This window comes from Canis aureus, chromosome 19 (assembly GCF_053574225.1).
Source record: "Canis aureus isolate CA01 chromosome 19, VMU_Caureus_v.1.0, whole genome shotgun sequence".
Taxonomy (NCBI): Eukaryota; Metazoa; Chordata; class Mammalia; order Carnivora; family Canidae; genus Canis; species Canis aureus.
The window spans coordinates 42,936,964-42,951,192 of NC_135629.1; the positions used below are offsets into that span (position 1 = coordinate 42,936,964).

A 14,229-nucleotide genomic window follows, 5' to 3' on the forward strand; every position below is an offset into this window, starting at 1 on the left:
CCAGGGCAGCCCGGGTGGCTCAGCGGTTTAGCGCCGCCTTCAGCCCAGGGTGTGATCCTGGAGACCCGAGATCGAGTCCCGCGTCAGGCTCTCTGCATGGAGTCTGCTTCTCTCTCTGCCTGTGTCTCTGCCTCTCTCTCTCTCTCTTTCACTCTCTGTGTGTCTAAATCTTAAAAAAAAAAAAAAAATCAGATTTACCAGCACATATAAAACCCTCTGTGTCAAAGTAATTTGCCTCTTGTATCCATTCTTCAGGGCACTTCCTACTAATTAGGGCCCTTAGAAATTTACTTTGCAAATAATGGGTGATCATACACTAGAACTCAGATATGTTTTGTTTTATGGCTTATTTTTAGCGAAGTTGGAGTTTTGAACTTAAAGAATTATTTATACTTCACCTTTGAGATTATACTTTTAAATTTCTTAAACAGTATTTGATCACCTTTTTTGCTGGTATCCTTTTGTACTGAACTCTGATTCAGTATTATCTGGGTATGCATCAGCATTAAAAAGTCTTTTTGGTTTAACCAGATTTTAGGCTTTGGGACCAGAATTAGGCTGGGAAATGATATTTGTTTCTACCAAAAAAAAAAAAAAAAAAATTGTTTCTACAAAATTTTTGATGTTGCACCAATTTCCCATCTTATATCCAAATACCTAAAGATGAAAGCATTTCTGTTTTGTGATATTCTGATAATTCTACTTTGACAATTAACATTGAGTCTGGTTTATGATCTATGTAGATTAAGCTGCTCTAGAACACTGAATCAAGTACTGTTGACATTTGAACAATGCAGGCATTAGGGGCACCAGTCCCCCCCTCCCAGTCAAAATTTGCATATGACTTTTAACTCTTTCAGAACTTAACTACTGTTGAGTGAAAACCTTACCGATAACATAAATAACATAAATGGTTGATTAACACATATTTTGTGTGTTACATGTATTATGTTCTATATTCTTATAGTAAAGTAAGCTAGAGAAAAATAACATTAAGAAAATCATAAGGAAAATACATTTATAGGGGCACCTGCATGGCCCAGTCACTGGGGATCTGCCTTTGGCTCTGTTCGTGTTCCCAGGGTCTTTGCTCATTGGAGATCCCGCTTTTTCCTCTCCCTCCACCACTCCCTGTGCTCTGTCTCTGTCAAATAAATGAATAAAATCTTTAAAAAAGAGAAAATACATTTACAAGTACTATACTCTTGAAAATCCATGTTATAAGTGGCCCCATGCAGTTCAAATCGATCTTGTTCAAGGGTCAGCTCTGTTGTATTCTTCCTCTTTTTCTCTGTGCCCTTTCAGTACTTACTCATCCAGAAATCTCCTTGTTAGCTTCATTGGCCTCTTCAGACTCCTTGGTTTTTTACTGGTATCATTTGAAATGATTGTATTTTCTGTTTGGGGGTATTTATCTATATATGCCTCTGAAGTTATTTTATGTGGTAGAGTCTCAGTCTGTAGAATCAAAATCTGTCGTTAAGTACAGGATATCTGTTTTTCATCTCTTGGTAGTCATCATCTCTTAAGATGACAGAGCTGTTTTGGGGGCTTGTTGTTACCTTTTTTAAAAGCAGTTTTTCTGTCGATGAGAACTAATTCCAGAGTTGCGGCCATGGCATTTACTTTCTTAGATAACTCCAGGTGTGGGAGATACCCACCTCTGATGTTGACCAGGACTAAATGAGACAATGTATGCGAAAGGATTTTCTAAGCTCCATAAAGCACAGTATATGAATCCATGTGTGGTAAGAATTTTGGATGAAATGAATTCTGCTCTCTTCTTTGGAAGGAGTTGTATTATTGAAGACTACAAAATGCTACCCAAAAAAAAAGTTTAAAATTTGATCCCCATCTTACTTCCTCTGCTACAAATCCCTCACTCTCTTTGATATTTTCTGGTCAGAACAACCTGGTAGTTTTTAGGAGTTGGTAGTAAAAAGGCTCTCTGCAAAGAGCCCTAGGGAGCGGTCTCCTGGATATCCTAAGTCCTGCACTCCAGTTGGTACTATAGCCTCGGACAGCTCTTAGGAACTGAACCCCCCACTGCCCCCTAATTTTTATCTGTCTTTTTTTTTTAATAATAAAAACAAAGTAAATAAATGACTAGGGAATTATTTTAAAAAATAAACTTCTGTGTTTGCAACAAAATTTACCCCAAAGATACAAATGCAATGAAACGCCGGGACACCTGCACCCCGATGCTATAAATAGCAGCAATGGCCACGATAGCCAAATTGTGGAATTTAAACATTTGTATGCAAATATTCTTTACTGAAAGTTTTTAAAAATTAGTGTATTCCAATAAGATCGTGCCAACTTTGAAGTCAATTACTGTTATATTAGAGCTAGAAAATCTAAATTGTGGATTTTTTCATTTTATCTTTTAGAGTTATGCCCAGCCAAGTCTCCAGTACATCCAGGGACAACAGATTTTCACAGCTCATCCACAAGGAGTGGTGGTCCAGCCAGCCACGGCCGTGACGACCATAGTCGCGCCAGGGCAGCCTCAGCCCTTACAGCCAGTAAGAAATTTCCGTTAAAATGTTCATTGGTTGTGTATCTCATCTTTAGAAGGTTACTTTTGGTTTTGGGCTTTTTTTTTTTTCCACTTTGTTTTTTAACTTTTGTAGTCCTTCGTTTCAGTCAAGTGCATATGTCCCTGAGGAAGCATTACTCACCCATTTTAAAAAAAATTCTATGAAATTTACAGCAGTGTTGATAGGTATTTTGCACCTGGTATCCTTTTTATTTATAATTTCAACTAACTGATCTTATATTTTTATACTTTGCTATGAATTTCTAACGTAACAATTTTCTCAGTAGCTGTTTTTATCTTATGGAGCACTAGAACATGATCCTACACTAGACGTCACGGACTAGGGGTATAGAACGACATACATCACTCACTATACGTGTACAGTGTGTAGTGTGAGAAACCTTGGTATTCTGGCACATATGAAGAAGGATGTGGTACAGTCTTGATGAAGTGGGAAATAGGAGGCTGGCATTGGAAGCAGCTGAGCTTCCGAGCAGAATAACTTCCACATTAGCACTTTGGAACTCTGACAGTTCTGGAGAAGGCTCCTGCAGCAATCCATTGGGTGATGGCGGCTTTAGACAGGTAGGACAGTTAGTGGAGATGCGGTGTAAAGACAGCACTGAAATAGTTGGGGGCTAAAACCTTATACACTTTCAGCAGATATTTGAGGGCTTGCTGTGAGTTAGGCCCTTCTAGGAATTCTCAGTACAAACATAAGCTTCCATTCCTATCCTTAGAAGCTGACATTCCACTAAGAGAGTTGAGAATCACAGTGAATAATACTAAGAGTAGAGATTAGTGTCACAAAAGGTGCAGGCACGGAAAGAATCATTCCCAAGTATGGGAAGGATTAGTAATCTAGTAAGTTCTGAATGGTTTGAAGTATTCTAAAGTGACACAGAAGCTTAGGGAAAAGAGGTCACTTTATAGGCTAGAGGACTACAGGAATGAAGTGGAACTGAAGCAGGACACCAAAAGCAGCTACATGAAACAGGGATTAGTGGTATACACAAAGCAGTGATGCTCAAAGGCCTGTGTTTGCTTGAAAGTGGTCACGTTTTATCTGAGCCTAGGATCTCGGGTTCCTCTTTGACTGCCCAAGCAAAATTTAGTAAAGCTGAAAAAATTATTCTATGTTAACTGGCTTACATAGAATGAGCAGTTAAGGGCATATATTCTTATAGCAATCAATTAATAGTCTGCTAGAGCTACTATTACAAAATACCACAAACCCAGTAGCTTACACAACAATTTATTTTCTCACCATTCTAGAGACTGGAAGTCTGTAAGATCAAGGTGTTGGCAGACTTTGTGTCTCCTGAGGCCTCTCCTTGGCCTTGCAAATGACTTCCTTCTCACTGTGAAGAACATGGCTTTTTCTCTGCCCATGTTCCCTAATGTCTCTTCCTCTTATGAGGGTATCAGTTCTGTTGAGTTATGACCTCATTTAACTTTAATTCCCTCTTTAAAGATGCTCTCTTCAAATGGTCACATTGGGAGTTAGTGCTCCAACATATGAATTTGGGGGAAACAATTCAGTCCCTAACAGTGATTGTAAAGTTTTTAAGCTTTTTGAAATGTGACATTAAATTTAAAAAATATAAATATCAAGTTTCAAACATACAGAAAAATAGATAGTGAATAAATGTTAATATTCTGTCATACTTGCTTTTCAGATTTTTTTCTTAAAAAAAAAATCTAAAGTTAATTCAGCTAATCAGTATCCTGAAGTTGGTATATGCCATTTAGCTTTGTTTTCTTGTTGTTGTTGTTTTTTAAGGTTTTATTTATTTATAGGTATAGGCAGAGGGAGAAGGAGGCTCCCTGCGGGGATCTTGATGTGGGATTCAATCCCAGGATTCCAGGATCACAAGCTGACAAAGCAACCACTGAGCCACCAAGGTGCCCCTAGCTTTGGTTTTATTAAGGTTGAAAGATACTGCGCTAGGTAGTGAGCTGCTGAATATTTTTCAGTGTGATCTCTTGGATGGTGAACATGGAGCCAACTGTCAATTTTCTGATAGGTCCCTATAGCTCTTCATATATGCCACCTCTGGTCATTTCCCAGATTGGACATTTGCTTTATCTTTTTTTTTTTTTTTTTTAAAGAAGAGATGGATGTATGTTTTTACATATTGCTTAAGTAGGCTACTTTGTCCTCTTCAGCTAGATTAGAAGTCACTGAACAAGAATTTGTGTGTTTCTTTTTAGCCTGAAATGGTAGTGACAAATAATCTTCTGGATCTGCCACCCCCTTCTCCTCCCAAACCAAAAACCATTGTCTTACCTCCCAACTGGAAGACAGCCCGAGATCCAGAAGGGAAGATTTATTACTACCATGTGATCACAAGGTAAGAAGGGCTGTGTGGGCATCCCAAGTCAGCTTTCAGTTGGTCAAAGAAGCTGCCATCATAAGGGGAGATTTCTGAATATTGGCTTGGTGTCACTGGCTGTTGTTCACTGTGCTTGAGGGCTGCTAGATTTCCAGAATCACATCTTAAATGTTATGTCATACCTTAGATTTTAGTCCTTTTTAGATAGATATATTTTGGTGTATTTTTAATCTGTAAGACTCTTTGGAGAAAACTAGAATTTAAAAAGATAATGACTTCCACCTAACATTGTGTAGGTATCAGAGGTCATGAACAAACCTCTTCTGTACAAGCCCGGATATAATAAATATTTTAGGCTTTGCCAGCCAAACAGTCTCTACTACAGTTACTAAATTCTGCCACTGTTGTGCAAACAATCCATAGACCATACATAAATGAATGGTCATGTCTTTTTCCAATAAAACTTGATTTACAAAATAGGCAGTAGGCCAGATTTGGTCTATGAGCCATGGTTTGATGACCCCTATTATATGTAAGAAGCCCAATTTATCTTTTACTTAGAAGTTTAAAAAATACATATATCTTTTAGATGGATGACTTTATGTGAGTATATGTGCTTTCTCTCTGTGTCTGCGTGCGTGTGCATGTGTGTACTCATCGGTGTATAATCTTACGTGAGTTGTTGGGGTACATGTTTTATAATCTTGTTACCAATCTCTATAGAACTTTATCAGTTAATATAGAACTACAATATTTTTAGTTCGTACTTATATTGTTTCTGGGGTCAACAAACTATGCCTATAGGTCCTTGTATTTGTAAATAAAGTTTTTGGGGGAACACAGCCACCCCTGTTTATTTAGAAGTTGTTTGTGGCTGCTTTCACACCAAAGTGGCAGAGTAGAGTAGTTGTGACAGAGACCATATGGCTGACAAAGTTAAAGATACATAACTCTGATCATTTATAGAAAAAAAATCTGCCAACTCCTGCTATCTTGTATGGCTGTACAAAATTTTATTTAACCCCACCCTCATTATTGGATTTTCACTGTTTTATATATAACTCCAACCCTGGACATTCTTAGAGACACTAATCTTCCTACCTTCTTGAGTAGATTTCTAGAGGTGAAGTTGTTGGTCAAAAGAGATCGACATTTTAAACTGATAATTATTGTCAGCTTACCATTAAAAAAAATTGTACCAATGTAGACTCCCACAAAAAGTATACAATACAGTATTGCCTTCATGTAGTTTCTTCTAATCTTATAAGTCTAATAGATGAAAAGTTTTATTTTCATTTCTAATTCTTTTATGGTTGAAGTGAACTGTCTTTATTAAATTATTGGCCACTTACATCTTTTGTGAATTGCTTGTTTGGGACATCTACCCATTTTCTGCCATTATTGTTAGATCTCTTTATCAAGAGTATTGTAAATGTCTTTGTAATGTTTAAGAATTTCATATAGTCCCATATTTTCCTTTATGCTTTATCAAGTGCCTGTGATGTTGCCAACTAAAGATGGTGTGGTAGGAGAGCAGAAGACCGCAGTGGGAGGACTGGCCTGACAGGCTGCTGGTTCTCTGAGGCTTTTGACATCTTAAGTGACTTTCCCTATAGCATTCCCTGTGGCAGCTGACTTCAGACTCTTGAACATGAACTTTCTTCTAGTTTTTATCTAGCTTAAAAGAGATCTAGCTTAAAAAAAAAAAAATCTATGCTTGTGTATTTTCAAAGCACATGCTTTGAGTTAATGTGGTAGACCCCTTCTTGCAGTCAGTTGAGAATATTTTGAGCCAAGGGGACAAGTTTTTGACCTGAAGTCTTTTCCATGCTATCCGTCATTAAAGGGGCAAAGCCGCAGACAAGAAGACTCCTAAAACAAGGAACAGTTTTTCTCACATGTCCAAGGATTATAAGGAGTGTGTTGTGATTTTTTTGTTTTGCTCCAAGTACATGCTAGGTGCAATCACTATTGATCTGTTCACCTGCAGAGGGGAGGCAGAGGCAAGGCAGAGGCAAGCACTGACTCCATGTACTTTTTAGATTTTGCTGAATCCTCTTTCCAGAATATTAAGAACCAGGTGAGAAATAGGATGTTTGGTTTTATTGCTCTCTTCAACACCCAGTAGACATTGCCACCTCATTGGCTAGAGAAGTACAGTGGGCAAAATGATTTATGTCTTTGGGATAGAATCATGCTGCTGGAAAGATAGCAAAAGAATTTTTTTATGAAGCTGACTTATCCTATGTCTCCTTATGTAAGCTGTATTTTACGTGTATCTGAGCAGAGATACCTGTGCCAGAGTTCTCTGTTTTCTGGCCATGACTGTGTGGCTCTTCTTAACCTTCTTCTAGGCAGACTCAGTGGGATCCTCCTACTTGGGAAAGCCCAGGAGATGATGCCAGCCTTGAGCATGAAGCTGAGATGGACCTGGGAACCCCAACATATGATGAAAATCCCATGAAGGTGAGTGTGGCTTACACGTATTTCCTGATCATTTGGGACTCTGTGCTCTGTCATTTTCCTGGGCCAGTAGCCATGTAGTCTTGTGATTCTCTTTTTCTTATTGTCTAGAGAATTAACACATGTAATAAATGCTGGAGAGGGCTGAGACATCCAAACAATACAGAAGTATGGTATGTAGGAGCAAAAAATAAAAGCCCTTTCTTTCTTTTCAGCTGCTCTCCTGTCATCTTCCCTCTGTGGAGATAAATACTGTTAACTAATGCAGGAGTTCTCAACCGGAAGCAGTTTTGCTCCCCAGAGGATATTTGATAATATTTGAGACATTTTTGGTTGTTAACAACTTAGGGGATGCTATGGGCTTCTAGTAGGTAGAGGCCAGGGAAGTCATGAAATATCTTACAGTTCACAGAACAGTCCCCCACAACAAAGAACTGGCCCAAAATGTCAGTAGTGCCAAGGCTGTGAAACCTTTCTTTGGCATACATTCTTCGAGGCCTTTCTGGAAAACGCACAGTGTTGTGTTTTTGTTTGTTTGTTTGTTTTTTCATTTTAATGAAATAGTATTATTCATACAATCATGGTATTTATTCTCCATTATAACGTCCTTTAATGTATCTCAGCTCTTTGGGCACTTGGCTGGCTCAGTCAGTGGAGCATGCAACTCTTGATCTTAGGATTGTGAATTCAAGCTCCACATTGGGCATAGAACTTACTTAAAAATAAAATCTTAAAAATACCTATCTTAGATCTTTCCTTGTAGATCTCCATTCTTCTTGATGCTCTATGTTTTCTTTTAAAATGTATTTTAGCTCATTAATGATATCTTACATAGATGGTGTGGTTCATTGTCCTGCCATTTTGGGATTGATGGGTCTGGAAAAAAGTAAGCTATTTACATTAAAACTTTACCAGAAGGGCAGCCCCGGTGGCCCAGCGGTTTGACGCCATCCTCGGCCCCGCGTTGTGATGCTGGAGACCCGGGATCGGGTCCCGCATTGGGCTCCCTTTGTGGAGGCTGCTTCTCTCCCTCTCCCTCTGCCTGTGTCTCTGCCTCTCTCTCTCTCTCTCTCTGTCATGAATGAATAAATAAAAATCTTAAAAAAACAAAAAAACCTTACCAGGAGTGTTCCACCCCACATACACACTTTTTTTTTTTTTTTTTTAAGAGTTGGAACAGGGACGCCTGAGTGGCTCAGTGGTTGAGCATCTATCTTCAGCCCAGGGCATGATCCTGGAGTCTCAGGATCGAGTCCCACATCGGGCTCCCTGCATGAAGCCTGCTTCTCTCTCTATGTCTTTGCCCCCCCCCTCTCTCTATCTATGTATCTATCTCTCATTAATAAATAAATAAAATCTTTAAAAAAAAAAAGAGTTGGGACAGAAACATTTTACTATGGAGATACTATTTTAGAACAGAGAAGGCAAAAAGCCTATTCTCTCTCTCTGACAAGACAGTAATTAGGATTAGAGATCAAGTAAATACTCAGTGACTGAATTATAATCATTTTTGTTGCTATTTGTAATAGGACTTGCTATCTCCTAGGGTGAGGTGTCTTGAGTGAAATAAAAGACCATATTTCTATGTCCTAAGATCTGAATAGTTTGGTTTTTTTTTTTTTTCTCAAACAGGAAAAGTCATTTTACTAGTTAAGTCATTGCAGAGGTAAGGAGAGGGAAGAGGGCAGAAAGGAAGGAACTGGAGTGAGAGAATTAAAGTAGAAACAACATACCTTTTTTCATGTTTTATTCACTTTGGGAGAAACGTTTTTCTTCTTTCACCATATATTTGGCATTTGCCAAAAAGTATGCACTTAAGTTAAAATCCATATGGAGCTTGCTAAATTTCAAGTGAATAATTTGAGTTACTTAACCACATCACTGTAGCTATGATATTGTCACATTTTCTTGAATCTTAAGTGTAAGAATGTGCCCAGGATTGTTAGGCAACTGCCATTTAAAATATCCAGAAGCTTACAAACACACAAAAAACCACAGTAACTCCCTCTTCCCAGACTTCTGTATCTATGTTGGTTATATCTTTTGAAAAATAAACAGAAGGTTTGAGAAGAGATCTCTGGTGCAGGAATATAGGTAAGCTCTGAGACCCAAGTTTATCAAGCATATCAAGAGATCTTACCATCTCACATTAACCATTAATCATGATTCAGTCTTTTGGTCTGTAGAATACTGTTTAATTGACTGTAGGAGAAGTATAATCTTGAAAGCTCACATTACTCAAAATGAAGTATACATATTACTCTAGATGAGTATATTTATCAGGTTGTATCTGATAACATACAGAGAAAGTAAGTAACATGTTCTAGTCAAGGCTGTGGGTTCTCAACTCCTGCCCTAGATTAGTTACACTAAATACATATACTGAATTCCAGAAAAGCTACAGTGCCCTAAATTCACATGATATTCACAATGACAACAGTAGGAAAATATGTGGGTGTATAATTAGGTTGTAGTGGAAAACTATTCTAATTTATAATCTATTTTTTTTAATTTTTAATTTTTATTTTTTTTAAATTAATTTTATTTATTTATTCATGAGACACAGAGAGAGAGAGAGAGAGAGAATGAGGCAGAGATAGGCAGAGGGGGAAGCAGGCTCCACGCAGGGAGCCTGACGTGGGACTCGATCCCGGGTGTTTGGGATCAGGCCCTGGGCTGAAGGCAGCGGTAAACTGCTGAGCTACCTGGGCTGCCCCTAATTTATAATCTAAACAATACTGGAGTATCAGTTCAAAATTAGGACTAGAATTAATACTAATTGTTCTTAATGGAAGGCAAAGTAAACAGTCTGTTAATTTGGTTGATCAGATTTAAAAGTTGGTAGAGAATAGTCCACAGGTAGACTGTGTGGGGATGCATATATCCTTTTCATGAATTCTGAACATGAAGCTCTTACTGTCTGCTTATTTTGTGAAAGCATATGTGAAATTTGAAGGGCTAAACCTCAGTCAGGAAATTGGTCAGAGTATGGTGGATATAACTTGACTATGATTAAGGAACTTCAGAAGGAAAAAAGTAGTTTTCTGTGGCTACAGAGAAGTGTTTTCTCACAGGGTCTCTACTTAGGGGTTTAAAGAACCAACTAAAAATTACAATTTTTGTTTTCATTGGGTAGTGAGATGATGAGATTACCCCAAGATGAAATTCCCTTTGGGAATGACGAAGATGGTGGGATCTCTCTTGTCTAATGGAAGAGTGTTCCTTGGTGCTCTTCTAAAATGTCAGCGATAGGGATACCTGGGTGGCTTAGTTGGTTGAGCTCTGGCTCTTGATTTCAGCTCCAGTCATGATCTTGGGGTTGTGAGATTGAGCCCGAGTAAGGGCTGGGCATAGAACCCACTTAAGATTCACTCTCCCCATGCCTCCCACCGCCCGCTTTTATTTTTTAATTTATTTTTTTTTATTTATTTATTTATTTATTTATTTATTTATTTATTTATTTATTTATTTATTTTAAAGATTTTATATATTTATTCATGAGAGACAGAGAGAGAGAGAGGCAGAGACACAGGCAGAGAAGCAGGCTCCATGCAGGGAGCCCGACACGGGACTCGATCCCAGGTCTCTAGGATCACACCCTGGGCCGAAGGTGGCGCTAAACCCCTGAACCACCCGGGCTGCCTGCTGCCCGCTTTTAAATTACATGCATACATACATCCAGCGATGAGTGGGAAGATTTTCTGTTTTCAAATAACTGTACTACACACTCATTTAGCATTATTTAAAAAGCTAGCTTAAATTTAACACCAATGTAAGAGACCACAAAGAATTGTATGTATTTTTAATACTTTTTTTTGAAGCCTGGTAATAGGTTTCTGAAAGAATAAGATATTTTAACTATATATTGTTACTTTCTGTTTAATACATGAGCATGTATTACGTCCCTCAAGGTCTGCTTCATTTGTTGTGGAAGGACGGACAGGAAAGTTCAAAAATAAGCACATTTGCGTTTATACCAGGGAGGTATTTGACTAAAGGACTATAATGTATATTTATAAGAGTACTAGAATTTTCTCCAATCCACATAGTGTAGCATTCTCTAGCATTTCTTAAAGGCTAGCCTCCTGACATTTGTTTCAATTATATCATTAAATTATTCCAGGAATGTTAAGCAACAGACAACAAGGAGTCTATTCAGGGGTCTGCAAAAGCAAATATAAATCCAGTGCTTAACTCAAAAATAACTCTCCCATGTCACTATGCTCCTCTATGTAGGGAGAAGGGGTTGTTGCATGTGTAAAGATGAGAAGGAGTTGGGAAGTTATAAAGAGGGAAACTCTTATTTGCCTGAGAGGGGTTACAGAATGAGACTTCTAATGGAGATTCAAAGATGTCATCTTTCAGAGAAAATAGGAGAAGCTTTTCCATTCTTCTTCTTTGCCATAATACATAGCTCTATCTTGGAATTCAAATTATAATGATGAGAATGCACAGAGTATAATAAGGCTGCCAAATGTAGTTCTTACTGTGAATAAATAGTGATAGGTTAGAGGTGTCTTCTCTCCCACATGGAATCAGAATCAAACCAAAATAGGGCTTTTACAACTTCAGTTCCTTGAGTGCATTTGACTGTAAAGTAGTTGTATCATTTCTACTTGAGCAGAAAATAAAAATCAATTTGGGGAGGTTTTACACCTAATGTTCAATTTTATGAAAATGACACCGTTACCAGCTTGAAACATTCTAGCTATGTAATTCAGAAGGAGAGGAAAACAGAACTTTCTATGGCCATTTGTTTTTGTCAAAATTTTTTCTACCTTATTCTTGCACATAAAATACTTTGTGGCATATTTAATATCACATCTTTGTATTTGCAAATGCTCTTTCAGCTGTAAATAACAAAAATGAAACTCAAACCAGCGTAAACATAAAAAGAGACATGTTGGCCTGTATAACTTGGGAGTCAAAGATTACAGTCTTTGATTCTGCTTCTGTGTGTAAACATGGCAAGCATCAAATCTGGAAATTCTTTTAAGGAGAACAGCTCGGTAATTATTGGGAGTCCTATATAAAGCACCGTGTGCTGTGGGTGAGGGTAAGGGGATGATAGTGATGCGATCTGAGACCCCAATGCTCCAGTAGCTTACCTACATGGGGTTATCACAGTGACTCCTGTGTTAACGGTCCTTGATTTTCAGTCAATGATTCACAGATAGATTAGTTTCTAGATAGTCGGGAGCTGAGTCACCCTCAGCTCTTATGAAATAAGATTTTAATGATCTTTGAGTGTGAATAGTAAGCAAGATTTTGGCATTGTTTTGGTCAGTTATCATAGAAGGTAGAAGAGAGTACTTGTAAAGTCCATGCAAGTGGTGTGGACTGGTGGAAGCTGGGGAGAAGGCTAACGAGCACCTGCAGCAGAATAGCTACCTCCACACAGGAAACCCTGTGTTGGCAGTGATGGGGTGAACTGCCTGACTTTAGGAACGTTGGCATTACTTGGTGAAGGGTACTTTTGGTAACGTAGGAGAGCTGTTCTTTAGAGATTTTCAAAATCTACTCACAGAGAAAAAGTAACTGTATATGACATTTTCACAGGTTAAACATTTAAGGTTTTGTACAGATTTTGGTTTTAGGTTCTTTATCAAGAACAAAAGAAAGAGGTTTATTCAGCCTACCTATGCCATAGAGGTACTGAATGAAATATTAATTGAATGAATCTGTCAGGAAAGTAGCTGAGGACTTCCTTGATTTCTAGTGTTTATGTCTCAAGGCTTCTGTCACAACCCTAAAATTCGTAATGGAGCTACAACAAGAGGAATTTGTAAGCACCACTACAAAGCAATTCAGACTTTTATGGATGGTTTTATAACATACCTTTTCATTACCCATGACTCTGACAGTCTCTGCCTTTTAATTGGTATGTTTAATCTGTGGACATTTAGTAAATGTGTCAATAAGATTGGGCTTAAGGTCTATACCCTTACTATTTTCTCCTTTTCATCTATCTTCTGTGGGGATTTTCCTGCTTTCTTTTGGATTAATTTATATTTTTCCCTAAAGTATTTCATTGGCTTTTCTATTGGCTTATTAGCCATTCCTCTTTGTTTTTAGTAGTTGCTCTAAGGAGTGGTTATCCGAGTGTAGTGTGGGGACCTTAGGGATTTTAAGACTGTTTCAAGGGAGCCATGAGGTCAAAACTTTTTTCATAGTAATACTAAAATATCATACGCTTTTGCCACTCTCATCCATTCACAAGTACACTGTGGAATTTTCCAAAGGATACAATGGCATGATTGAATGAAGGAGGAAATAAGAATCCAGCTGTCTTCTGTTAAGCCTGACATTAAAGAGATTTCCAAAATGTAAAACTATGCCACTCTTACTAATTTCTTCAGTTTTGGAAAAGAAAGTTATCTTTTCACAAAAAAAATTATATTCACATGATGAGTTTGTTAATAATTTTAAAATAAATTAATATTTTTTCCCTGTTTAATTTCTAATATAAATTTGGATAGATAGAACCCATATGAACAAAAGCTCTCTGGGGTCCTCAGTATATGGAAAGCAAAAGGGAATATCGAGACCTAAAAGTTTGAGAACTACTGCTCTATAGTTTGCTACAATATGAATATTTATCTTGTTATAGTCTTCTGTTGTATCAAATACTATTTTATTGATAATAGTAGGAACCTACTTACATTTTGTCCGCTCTTGTCCATTGTGCTGCCATACTTTTTTTTTATTCTTTCATACCCCAGAATTGTTTTTTTTTTAAACAGTTTGTTATAAGTTAATGAAATTTTTTTAAACTTGGAAGCAGAATCTTATATTTACTCGCATATTTACCATTTCTTGTATTCTTTATTCTTTGATGTAGATTTGAGCTTTTTTCTGAATTCATTTTCCTTTAGACTGAAGAATTTCCGT

General features: G+C 37.6%; 1 protein-coding gene across 4 annotated transcripts in view; it reads left to right on the top strand.

Annotated features, from left to right (window-relative positions):
* Positions 1 to 14,229, top strand: part of SETD2 (SET domain containing 2, histone lysine methyltransferase) — a 90,768-nt gene that overhangs the window by 64,015 nt on the left and 12,524 nt on the right. For 3 of the 4 annotated variants that reach the window (XR_013357968.1, XM_077859094.1, XM_077859095.1), the window contains exons 14-16: positions 2,391 to 2,525; positions 4,754 to 4,893; positions 7,230 to 7,341. Coding sequence is in view for 2 of the 4 variants with exons in the window: in XM_077859094.1 (XP_077715220.1) it covers positions 2,391 to 2,525; positions 4,754 to 4,893; positions 7,230 to 7,341 (387 nt within the window). In the remaining 2 variants the exon portion in view is untranslated. Of the gene's footprint in view, positions 1 to 2,390; positions 2,526 to 4,753; positions 4,894 to 7,229; positions 7,342 to 7,449; positions 7,512 to 14,229 lie in introns of all 4 variants that reach the window. The other variant, XR_013357967.1, reaches the window with a different exon arrangement.